This window comes from Boleophthalmus pectinirostris, unplaced genomic scaffold (genome assembly GCF_026225935.1).
Source record: "Boleophthalmus pectinirostris isolate CB_2022bp ecotype Guang Dong unplaced genomic scaffold, ASM2622593v1 HiC_scaffold_9, whole genome shotgun sequence".
Classification (NCBI taxonomy): Eukaryota; Metazoa; Chordata; class Actinopteri; order Gobiiformes; family Gobiidae; genus Boleophthalmus; species Boleophthalmus pectinirostris.
The window spans coordinates 6,475,735-6,488,440 of NW_026571541.1; the positions used below are offsets into that span (position 1 = coordinate 6,475,735).

The 12,706-nt window shown below is 37.3% G+C and overlaps 1 protein-coding gene across 1 annotated transcript; it reads right to left on the reverse strand.

The window, feature by feature from the left end:
* Positions 1-3,592: 3,592 nt before the first annotated feature.
* On the reverse strand, positions 3,593-11,286 carry LOC129407255 (bifunctional polynucleotide phosphatase/kinase-like). Its single transcript, XM_055147852.1, has 11 exons — positions 11,226-11,286; positions 9,217-9,305; positions 9,091-9,139; positions 8,693-8,763; positions 8,474-8,566; positions 8,190-8,286; positions 7,752-7,813; positions 6,975-7,084; positions 5,274-5,301; positions 5,097-5,164; positions 3,593-3,831 (listed from the first exon to the last, which is right to left on the reverse strand). Exons 1-11 carry the CDS (start codon positions 11,284-11,286, stop codon positions 3,711-3,713), a joined length of 849 nt encoding a protein of 282 aa, XP_055003827.1. The 3' UTR covers positions 3,593-3,710.
* Between the last annotated feature and the right edge of the window lie 1,420 nt (positions 11,287-12,706).

A 12,706-nucleotide genomic window follows, 5' to 3' on the forward strand; every position in this document is an offset into this window, starting at 1 on the left:
CATCTTATTTGATAGTAATTCATAAAATTTTGACTTCTACTTATCTAATGAATCATCATGATTAAAAGCCAACAACATTTACATGCAATTAATTATACTGTTTTAATAATACTATTAAAAATATCCAAAATCAGTAGAGTCTGTGAAACAAATACAGATCACTGAAAACAGGGCAGCAAAAATAACATTATTATTATTATTATTATTATTATTATTATTATTATTATTATTATTATTATTATTACTACTACTACTACTACTACTACTACTACTACTACTATTATATGGGACCGTATTCTTGCTCCCAGTCCAGCCCTCGCAGCTGAAAATGGGATGTGATGTGTGAACATTTCATTTCTTCCTTTGTTAAACTTATTTGCACTTGGTATTTTTATATACATGTATACAGCTATAAATGTGCACGTAGCTAGAAACTAAAACGTCAATAAATCAATCATTTATAACCACTATACTACTACCACCTTTGTTAACAACAATAAGAACAATAAGATTGTCAGGATTGGATTCTTAGAGGAGCAGTTCTCTGTCAGCCCCACATGAAAGTTTATCTCTCCATGTGGACATATATACATGTTAAAGACAGATATGAGGAGGGTTCTGCTCTGTCGCCTGCATTTATGAATGATTCATGGACATAGGACAAGTGCAGAACAAAATCCAAAAAAGCCTAAATCAACCAGACGTTCAGCCTAATTATGCAATCTCAAATACACTCTTAAGTTTCTGTAAATTGCATCAAGCCTTATGAAGCCTTATGAAGCCTTATACAGACGTGGACAAAATTGTTGGTACCCCTCTGGTAATGAAAGAAAAATCAACAATGGTCAATGAAATAAACTGAAACTAAGAAAAGCAATAATAAATAAAACATTTCCTGAAAAATAACCAATGAAAATCAGACACTGCTTTTGAATTGTTGTTCAACAGAAATATTTAAAAAAACAAACTAATGAAACTGGCCTGGACAAAAATGATGGTACCCCTTGAAAAGATTTTAAGTAACTGGACAACAGGGACATGTTAAACTTCGGCGTGTCCTCTAATCTGCATCACAAGTGTCTTCAAACTTGTCCTCAGTCAGTCTGTCTGTTTAAAGGGGGTCATGTCATTGTGCTGTTTGGAGACATGATGGAGAAAACACTGAATATAGTCCAGAGAAAGAGAAGAAGAGAACTGTGTCAGGAGACTAGAAAGAAAATGATAGACAAGCAGGTTAAAGATAAAAGTTAAAAGATACAGTTAAACATGTTCTTCAGAAGTTTAAGGGCCACAGGACTGAAGCCATGGACGCGATTGATGACAAATTGAAGAGATGGATCATACGAATGGTAACCAAAGAGCCCAGAACAACCTCCAAACAAATTAAATATGAACTTGAAGAGCAAAGTGTCAGATCACACCATCCATCACTGTTTGAGCCAATGTGGACTTCATGTGAGGACACCACTGTTGAGAGCAAATTATAAAAAAGTGAGACTGGAATTTGTCACAATGCATATTGACAAGTCACTAAGCTTCTGGGAGAATGTCCTTCGGACAGATGAGACAAAACTGGAGCTCTTTGGCAAGACACATCAGCTCTATGTTCACAGACGCAAAAATGAAGCAGACCAAGAAAAGAACGCTGTCCCTACTGTGAAGCATGGAGGAGATGGTTATGTTCTGGGGCTGTTTTGCTGCATCTGGCACAGGGTGTCTTGAATCTGTGCAAGGTACAACAAAATCTCAAAAATATCAAGGTGTTTTGGAACAAAATGTGTTGCCTAGTGTCAGAAAGCTCAGTCTCAGTCTTAGGTCATGGGTCTTCCAACAGGACAATGACCCAAAACACACAGCTAAAACACCCAAGAATGGCTAAGAACAGAACATTGGACTGTTCTGGGGTGTTCTTCTGTGAGCCCAGATCTCAATCCTACTGAACATCTGTGAAATGACCTGAAACATGTTGTCTAGAGAAGGCACCCTTCAAACCTGAGACAACACGAGAAGTGGGTCAGAATACCTGTTGACCAGTGCAGAAGTCTCACTGACAGTCACAGAAATCATTTGTTTGCAGAGTTTGCCTCAAAACATTGTGTAACAAAATATTAAGTTAAGGGTACCATAATTTTTGTCCAGGCCAGTTTCATTATTTTGTATTTTCTAAAGATTCTGTTGAACCACAGGTGAAAAGCAATGTTTGATTTTCATTCTTTTATAAGTTTGAAGTTATTTCAGTGATGACTGTTGATTTTTCTTTCACTGCCAGAGGGGTAGTCAAAAAAAATATAAAGCAATAATAAAATAAATGATATTTTTTAAAGCTGGCTTCATCACACCTGCTGGTTTCAGGTCTCAGCTGCTACCGCTCCATTTAAAACTTTTTTTTCCACTAGCAGAGAAATGTTCTGACATCTGGGTCCATTTGTGTTTCCTATAGCTGTTTTCTGTTTATTCCGGTAAAATTGTATTTACTGGATGTGCAAATGAAATGCAAAGTAAAGGCTGACAGGAACTAAATTGTGATCTTCATCTTCAGTTCGTCTCAACTATTACAAAAGATGTGCTATAAACTGCTGTAGTGTCCTTGGGCAAGACACTTTATCCACCTTTCCCATGTATTGTGTATTGGAGGTGCCCTTGATCACAGCAGCTTCGGGCAGACCCAAGCTGACCCATAGAAGTAGATGCCTCTGTTCCCCTTTGAATTGAATTTGAGTAAAATGCCAACAAGGAAGTAACCTCATTAATAACCTTAAAATAAAGCTAGAAAAAGTTTTTTACTTACTGTATATTCTTCAACTTTTCAGGCAGACTGCTGTCCATCTGTCATAAGGGTCATTTATACTGCTGCTTATGCAATACCAGTGTGAAAGTGCATCAGTGACACTGTCATACAAAAGAACTCGCAACCACAAACGGCTCATGCTGTCACTACTTCGGCATGCATGCATGCTCAACTGACAAGACGTCATATCAATTACAAATACCAAAGTACTTGTAATTGTCTCCAATATGTGCTATTGTTCCCTCTGGAGTCAGCAGCTGGTTTGCTCAATTGGTAAATCACTGGTCTTTCACATGGTCGACCTGGGTTCAAATCCCCCTTTGAACTCTGGTTGCTTTTTCTGCAACATATAATTAAAGAATACAACATTACATGGAACATACAAAGAAAATATAGTTTATCATGCACATTACCTGTAAATTTCATGCAAAATCTTCACTTTATCTTTACTAGTTTTTCATAATATAGTTGTATGAGAAAAATGCAAAAGGAGCCACTTTCAGGAGTAAACCACACATGACACATATAAACCTTATATAAAGATTTACTACAGAGACAGTGGTAAATTCTTATTTTTTTTGTCCAGTTTTTTCCCATATTGGAGTGCCCTTAGTGAACCTTTTATCAGCACAACACTTTAAAAGAGCCTTAATGCAAAAGATAAAAAGATGACAAAAAATAGCTTTTTATTCTTTTCAAATTGCCAATAACAGGCCTATTATTCCGATGGCTATGATCATTTTTCATGCTAAACTGTAATACATTTGACACATGAAAAGCAACAGCTAAGAAATAAAGGTCTGACAGCAGTGCTTTCTTTCTTAGTGTTGATTATTGTTGAATACATGAACTTACATTTATTTTGTTGACTCTTTCTATCTCTAGCCTCTTGTGTTGAAAACATCATTTATTTTCTATCCATTTACCCTTCGGAGAAATGCCTGAACAGGGCTTCTGATTGGCTGTCTTTGAAATTAGGCACAAAGTGGATTTGAAGTATCTCAGAAAATCCCTCTGAAAGCGTAGGAGCCACAAAGTGTTTCCTGTTGAAGATACAAAAAAACATCATTAAAGATTATGTATAGTTTGAAGCCAAGCCAACAGTACCTGCCTGACCTTTCTCCAGGGAGAGGACTGACAGACTCTTTCACCAATTAGAAAATGAAAACTTCAAAAACATTATGACAAGATGGACAAATCCAGTGGGAAACATATAAACTGTAAACTGTTCATGTTTGTAAAGACTAAAAAAAAAAAAATGCAGTGGCAATTGTCTTGTTTCAGTCATTGAATTAATTTAATTAGTTGATTAAAGGTTCTGTGTTACTCAAAATTGACTCTTTCCAGGGCTGTAATTATCCAGATGATTCTAGTGAAGGTGTATGGAGTTTAGAAACATAATGGAGCACTTCCTGTAACAGAGTGTTTTTCCTTCTGAGAGAAGAATTCTAAATATGCAGGGTTTGTGTGAATGAAACAAAACACAACTATGTTTGTTATGTGTTTCATCTTGTATCATGGAGCTTGTTTAATCATAAATCATAAACATGGTTAACAATACTGGGCCTGTCATCTTTCACACCATCCTCATCAACAAAATAATTAAAGGTATGAGTTCTTTTTAGAGCCTTCTTTAATTATTCAATGTATCTCATTTTTTTTTACAGACTTTTTATTACTTTCAAGTTATTTATTATAATATACTGGTTCTTATAATATCTGTGGGTTTATTGTTAAATAATTTGTACCTCCTCTCTGAATCCTTTGTTTTCAATTTTATAAATAGTCTGTAAAGATTATTTTGGTAGCCCCTTCATTAACCAAGGACAATTTGGGTTTCTTTTTTTGGTTCTACATTGTTGAACAGGACAGTGTTTATTGTATAGTGTCAGAAATATTTTATCTAAAAAATGATTATAGGCTCTGTCAACGTCATTCTCCAAGTACACTGAACTCCAGTCCTGATCATTAAGGATTCATTGTTTCTATACATAATTGTCAACATTGTGGTTCTTTTTAACTCTTTCACCATGAAGTGAGAATACTGGTAAGTGATCTGTTATGTCACAGATCATTAGACCAATAATATTATTGTCCACATTGTTAGTAAATATTGTAAATAAGGGTAGCACTGTGATCTGTAATTCTGCTGAGTCTTGTAATAGTTGGATCTAAGATCAGGCCACACATTCTATTAAGAAAAATCTATCAAACTTTCTGTTTCCATAGAATCATGCAGGTGGAGTGCCTCTGCCAGAATGTCACACAATGCAGCTTTAATTTCAAATGCATCTTAAAATAATCTTACTTGTAACTGTAGAAAACCATATCGTTGACCTTGAGATGTTTGTTTTCTGATGGTGCCATTTCTCGAAACTGTAAAAACAAAAAGGTATTCCAAACCTGAATAAGGAGTGCACACACACGGACGCACACGGACACGCACACGCACACACACACATACATAAGGGCAACACAGTCTTACCCTGTTGTTGTGTTTGGCCAGCTCCAGACTGACCCTGTCAGTTCTGGTTTAGACCTGGTTTACACTCGTCCCTCCCTCTATCGCAGTTCACTTTTCGCGGTCTCGCTGTTTCGCAGATTTTTTATTTTTTTGTGCAATTTTGCATGCCCTTTTTTTTTTTTTTACATTGTATGAATGCGTATTGCATTCCTCCCGCTGCGTCCTGACTGGCCAAGGGACTCCTGTCTCCTGTACAGTACAGAATGTGTTCACTGCCAAATTTAAATACATGTTCAGTCTCTAGCAGTGTGATTCTGAAGTGCTGTACGGTTGCAAGTTTTCTCCCCGACGAAACCCACAACGTCGACGAAACGTTCTGCACCGACAAAGGCTCCTGCGCTCGCACCCAAAAGGCAGAGGAAGATGCAAACCATCACACAAAAAGTTGGACTTCTGGACACGCTGAAGGAAGGTAGAAGTTACGCGCTGTAACAGACTCTTGCACCGGCTCGGGTACCTGCAAATAGTTGCTGAAATCAGGGCCGCGAGCCCGCGGAGCACGGTGACCATAAAGAGCGATCGGGCAACAGCCGCTCTTACCTCCGTGAGGTGCGGAGCAGAGCCGCTCCTTTCTCCTGCGGTCACCTTCGAGCCCGTCCCTACAGTGAGTCCTGTTTTAGTCCTAGTTCAGTTCTAGTTTAGTCCTAGTTCACTTCTGGTTTAGTCCTGGTTTAGACCTGGTTTTAGTCCTGGTTCAGTCCATTATACAGCGCAAAAGTTATTTTGGTGAGAGTAACTTAAAGTAATGCAATAGTAATGTAATGCCTTACATTTTAAATGCAGTAATATTGTAATGTAACGAATAACTTTGAAATGACAGTAACAGGTAATAAATAACGCATTACAGTTTCAAAGTAACTTGCCCAACAGTGGTAAGAATACATGTTTTTCAGTGTAATACAATAACATCAACAATAAAACTGAATTGTTTACTAAAAAGTTACATACTGTGGCTTTAACACAGTATTTGACATGCACATAAACAGTTAGAGGACTATGCACAGTAAGAGAAGCCTTTATCTGTGCAAGAGTGTGAAGTTGCAGAACAGGAGATGTGAAGAGCATGTTGTCTTTGGTTGTCATGTCTATTACTGAAATTCTTTCCTGAATTTATTGTCAAATTTATAAATTCAAATTTCAAAATTGTGATGTTCTAGAGCTTCTATTAATACTGTTTATTTAATCAATATAGAATGGCTGGATTTATAATAGTAATGTGCTCTTAGAGCTTCTAAGTATTTTATTTTATTTATTTATTTAACCAAACAAGGACAGTGCAAAGACTAGGTTAATCTCAAAGAGAAAGATGCTCTATTCTAGATTCATCTGATCTTTATTTTAATCTTATAGGAAAGAGCTGACTTAGTTGGAACTCGAACAGGTGAATATATGACTTGTGCACTTCAACAAGTCTCTAGCAATAGCCAGCAGTTTTTCAGTTAGTCACTCTCACCTTTTTGGTTAAAAATTAAACCCGTAAACAGGACCATGAACGCCCATTTTGTATTTTTTCTTGAATTTTCAGAGTATCTTAAAAACTTTTTTGTCTGTGTTTGCTAATGTGTGCATTGTGTCACCAAGGTAACGGCTGAACATTCCGCCAATAGAGATAAATGTAGAACACCACCAGTGTCATGTCAAGTATCAGTATTTTAGTTTTACCGTTTCCGTGACTCTGGGTCTGGGTTGGTGTTGTCCACCGCAACGCTGCGTCCTTCTTTCAGCGCACGCTCACAGGCTGCAACACAACTCTGCCACGACCCCAATGTGTCCTAAACATAGACTGAATATTACATGTCTATGTTTCAAGTAAACATTAAACAAGAAGGAGCTGTGTTATGCCAAATGCAAAATTGTTTAAAGGGCCCATATTACGCTTTTTTAAAAATCTATATGTTGTAAAGTTGTTTCCTCATCACAAACATACCTGCGTTGTGCTTTGTTTCAGTCACACAAGTTTAACACACAAACCCTGCATATTTAGGCTGAGTTCTTCTCTCAAGCAGTAAACACTCCACCTTATGTCATGTGGTAATACAGGTAGAGCTCCACTATGTTTTTAAACTCTACACACCTGCACTCGAATCATTTGGATCATTTCAGCTCTGGAACTGTCAATCTCTACTGAACTAAAGATAATAGTAGCTGTTAACTTGAAAACTACCAGTACATGACATCACAAGGTGGAACAGAACATTTTGAGCTTTGGAAATGTACACAGACTAATAACAGAGGATTACTCAAACATGTGTGAATGAAACAAATCACAACTCCAGGTCTGTTTTTGAGCAGGTAACAGCATTATAACATGACTTAAAGCTCACAAGAGTCTATTTTCTGTAATATAGCACCTTTAATGCGCTTATACCACAGCTACAAACTGAAGTGTCTCACCTGTGAATCTGAAAAGGTTAAATTAATAGCAGACTGATCACTTACTCTGTTTACATACACGTAGCCCTTTGGAATAACATGAGAGTGAAAGAATGTTGATTTTCCAGCTGTGAACAAGGGGGAAAAAAGCAATTGAAAATGTGATTATTATTCTTTTGAAATCTTACAAAAGGATTTTCCGAACTTGCACTTAAGGCAGTGCAATTGTCTGAACTTTAATCAAGGTTACAATTCAGTCATGTCTAATTTTCAATGATATGCCTGTCTGTTTTTAATGGAGAGATCTGCAGCCAATGTTCAGGTTTAGAGCAGAGGTCAGACTTTGGTAGAAGAAATCATATAAAAAATAATTGAAATTGAAATCTTATTTCAAAATTAATTCAGAGCATCTACAAATCCATTCTATAAGATCTCCAGATTCTTACATAGGGAACTTTGTCCTTTTCTTCCTATCCATCATATTTATAACTTGATTATACTTACATGCAGGGTAACCCACAGCAACAATAACTTCTGTTTTGTCTGAGATGAGAGAGGCTGATGGTGGGTCGTACAGTCTGGCGTTATAGTTAAGCTTTCTCTGGAGAAATGAAAAGAATCAAATATTTACAAAAGAAAAATCAAACATTATATTTACACATTACACATAAATGTATAATAATAACATCATATATTTCATAGGTAGTGTTTTATATAAATATATCAAAAAAATATGAATAAGATCAAAATGGTTAAATCAATGGTAAATTGAAATACTTATTTCTTACAGGGTCAAACTCAGGCAGATTGTAGGGGGCGCTCTTCCATCCTAGAAAGTACTCCTCAGGAGTGTGGAACTGTAGTCCAATGTTGAGGGCAAACTTGAAAAGAAAATCTATTAGTTAGAGGTTTGTGCACACGTTTCTAGTACATATTTGTGTGTAGTTTTTTGTTAATTCTGCATAATAAAGTAAATGGAAATGCAAACATGTTAAATATAATCTTACACATCTGTCGCTACAGGAGAAATCCTTCTTCTTTTTCCCAGGAGCCCAGTTTTCTGGCCTTCCTGCAGCGTCTATAGAAGAAAGTGATACAATAAATTATGTGTATAAGTTTTATCAGTTCTTACAAAAACTGTGCTTTGCAAAACTGTATTTTGTTCATTTTTAGCTATAATGATAGGGTACCATTTGCCGTTGCAAGAGTTTGGTGTCTGGAGAGAATAGATAGTGTTGTTTACTAACCAGCTACAAATTCAGATTTGCATTTTAACTTCTGTATTATGACAAAGTGTTTTTTTTTTTAATCTTCATTCACTGTTCCTGATAAATACACTTTATCTTTTCTTTTCATTAAAACAATAACAAACACTATATGTAAAACTAGTCCAAAAATGTCTTACCCCCAACATAGAAACTCTGTGCCTTGTCAACAGGAATGCTTTCATTAGCCTGTGAACAGACACACCACTAGTATGTTAAACCTGTGTGCTGTCAGTCAAAATAATAGAATAAGCTGTTAAAACAACCTTCTCACACAAATGGGTCCACATTCCCACCACTGGCTTCCTGTATATGCCAGGACCACTCGCTACAAAAACCTGAAACACAGAGAAAACTGATCATTTTATTTACTTCAGTTAAATTTTATTAATATAGCTCATTTAAAACAACTTCAGTTGACCAAAGTACTTCACCTAGAAGTCGACAAAAACACAGATATACAGATAGGAGCACGATACATAGGAAAAGTACAATAAAACACCAAGATATCCTATCTAGTTTGTTTTAAATGTCATCTACAGTAGTCAGGCTTAGCATAACAGCTACCTGTCTAATATGCAAACCCTGTACAAAACAAAATGTTAAACTTTTCGGAAGTGTTTCTTTGACTGGACCATACAGGCCTCTGCTTTTTCCTTTAACCACTTGTGATGTCTACATTAGCTTAATAAGAACAATGCTGATTGGAGGGGCCAGTACAGACCAGTTGATTCCGGTCAGAGACTCAGGAGACTGGATGAACTGAGAATGTTCTTTAATAGTAGCAGAAGAAAAAGGCACAATGAGTGTGTGATGTGTGGCTTTCAGATCAATAATGCACGACAAAAAAGCAGCTGCAAAACAGAGTGATAAGTTAACTAGGCACACATGGAAATGTGGAACTAAAACATTGGTTCTTTCCAGTCTTTCTAACAACCACTTCTGACACATACAGTAATAGGCAAGGCAAGTTTATCTGTATAGCACAAGGTACACAACGTAATTCAAAATACTTTACAGAATAAGAAAAAGGGGCAGATTTGAGATGGACTGAGAACTGCTCAGTGCTCCGAAAGAAGAGCAGTCTTGATGAACGTAGTTTTCAAAGCTCATGAGAATGTTCCAGATTAAAGTTAACATGACTATGCAAGCAAGTGGTGACAGCAAACGGTTGAGTAAGGACTTTAGAATTCTAGTGAGTAACAGATGGAGGCACCATGTAGATGAGCAGTTGCAGGTGTAAAGTGACTCAGCTCTAACTGTCTTGGAGTGTGGCTGTGGGGTTGTTATTTGCACTGTGGAAAAAACTTCGACTTCATATTCTTAATCTTGCATATTTTATGTTCTTTGTGGTACGTGTTGATCTTTCACAAGACACATTTGGCCTACTGTAAGCACACACTCACTGTACCACTTCAAGCATTTCAATAATTTCTTGTACAATACACTGTTATGTTTTAATTACATAAGTTTGCATTTGCCTCTTGCTTATTTATCTCGTTTCTGTTGGTTATCAGAGTGCACGCCACAGAATTTGCATATTCTACCTCGGCATTCTACAGAACGCTTGATTTCCTTATTTGCCTGTAACATATCGGTAAGCATTTATCCATGTCAACTGGTTCCATGCACTACGAGTCAAAAGGCCTGTCACAATCATTTCTATATCAACTTATCGTTCAATATATGAAAGCTGGAACAATATAATCTGCTGTGATACAATAAGGATTGAATAAATAACTTCTATGGCTAATTATTGGTTCATTCTGCTGTTCATTTGTTCCAGCTCAGTCCTTTTAATGATACTGTCTATTTTAAAATGGTTTACTGTTATTCTGTCAGTGATATTTTCAGTATTTTCAGTATTATGGTTTATGGAGTATTTCTCTGTAGTCATATATGGACATTTGGACCATTTCAGCCCTGGAATTACCAATGTCTATTGAACTAAAAGTAAAAGGCAGCTGTTTTGGAGATATAGACATACTAATAATAAAGGGTTACTCAAAGATGTCTGAATGAAACAAAACACAATTCTATTTATGTTTCTGAGGAGGTAACAACATTCTAACATGGCTTAAAGCTCACAAGAGTCAATTTTGTGTATTATAGCACCTTTAAGGCAATTATGGTCTTTTACAATTATTAACTAAGGAGGGGAAAATGAACTCAAACATGTCTTTTGATAGTGGCAGACACTCTGCAGATCATGCACTGATTGAACCCATAATCTCCTGCGCAGACGTACGTTTCAACATCATCTGTCAATACTCACCTCCAGTCGTCTGGTGCTGTGGGAAACACTTTTCCAGACTTAGTGGTGATGATGCAGCCATCGATGTCGAAACCAGCAACCTATTTCAACAGCAAAGAGGAATGTGGCATCAGATGTTTAAAATTTAAAAAAATATTTGTTTCTAACAATAATATGTCAAATATGAGAATGTCTGAACAAAGTTTTCTTTTTTCTATCATTTTTGTTATAGACTTGTGTTGAAGATTTTAGGTGCACTATGTAACTTTTCACCTGCTTGTCATGTTAATATTGCTAAAAAAAAACATTCTTACGTGCTAAATGTGGGCAGTGAGTAGATCTGTAAATTGTGGCCTTCTTGTCTTCATGGAGATAAACAAGATTAACATGCTGAAATATCCCAGGCAAAATAACATAACATCCATAACATCTCCATGTAGACAAGCAGATGGCTGACCTTCCAACAGAAAAGTTACATAATTCACCTTAAAATCATCCATCCATCCATTTTTCCGGGGCCGGGTCGCGGGGGCAGTAGTCTAAGCAGGGACTCCCAGACTTCCTTCACCCCAGACACATCCTCCAGCTCCTCCGGGGGGACCCCGAGGCATTCCCAGGCCAGCCGAGAGACATAGTCCCTCCAAAGTGTCCTGGATCTTCCCCGGGGCCTCCTTCTGGTGGGACATGCCCGGAACACCTCCCGAAGGAGGCGTCCAGGAGGCATCCGGAACAGATGCCCCGAGCCACCTCAACTGGCTCCTCTCGACGTGGAGGAGCAGCGGCTCTACTCCGAGCTCCTCCAGATAATTGGGACAATCACAGAGTTCTACAGAAGACGTTCCTATTGCGCTGCTCTGCACAGTCGAACAAATTAATCAAACAAAACAGCTCATCATTTTGGTAGGTGGTGCGGAGTGGCTCAGTACCGGCCTGTATCTTTCTCCTGGGATGAAGACTTATATATCCGTACCAACTAATATTGTGGCACAGGGAAGATGGCAGGTAGAGACTAAACAGCAGGGAGGAGTTCATGCAAAGAATTGTTATTTTTTTATTTTTTTCATGATTATTGTTGCTGTATTGTGTTCATATTATCGTTTCTTGTTTTAGTATTTAGTTCTGTTGTTTTGATATTCCTAGGTGCAGATCAGTTGCCATACAGACTTCCTCAGACACAAGAACTTAAAGAGGGCCCCATGTGTCTTTGAGAGATTCCCAGTCACTTCTGAGAAGATGCTGGTGCACAACCTTTGGGGCGGGCTCATTTACCTGATAGCTCCTCCTAGAACTCAGGTGACAGGAGCAGAGGTCATAGTTCATAAAGCTGTGTCTGCTCCATATTATAAATCAGGTGAGTCTTTATGAACTATCATCTTTTTTTGCCCCACAACGGGAACATTTCAGTGTTGCAATCCAAAGTGAGAGAACAATCAATATTAAAATAAATAACTATTAACAGGCCAAAGTTAGTTTGGTTGAAGACGTTTAGCAGCTCATCCAGG

Coding starts and splice junctions, on each gene's coding strand:
- LOC129407255 (XM_055147852.1), bottom strand. CDS start 11,286: ATGGCTGCATCATCACCACTAAGTCTGGAAAAGTGTTTCCCACAGCAC. Junction 9,140..9,216: donor GGACCCATTTGTGTGAGAAG/GTTGTTTTAACA, acceptor GTCTGTTCACAG/GCTAATGAAAGCATTCCTGT. Junction 5,165..5,273: donor TGGCCAAACACAACAACAGG/GTAAGACTGTGT, acceptor TTGTTTTTACAG/TTTCGAGAAATGGCACCATC.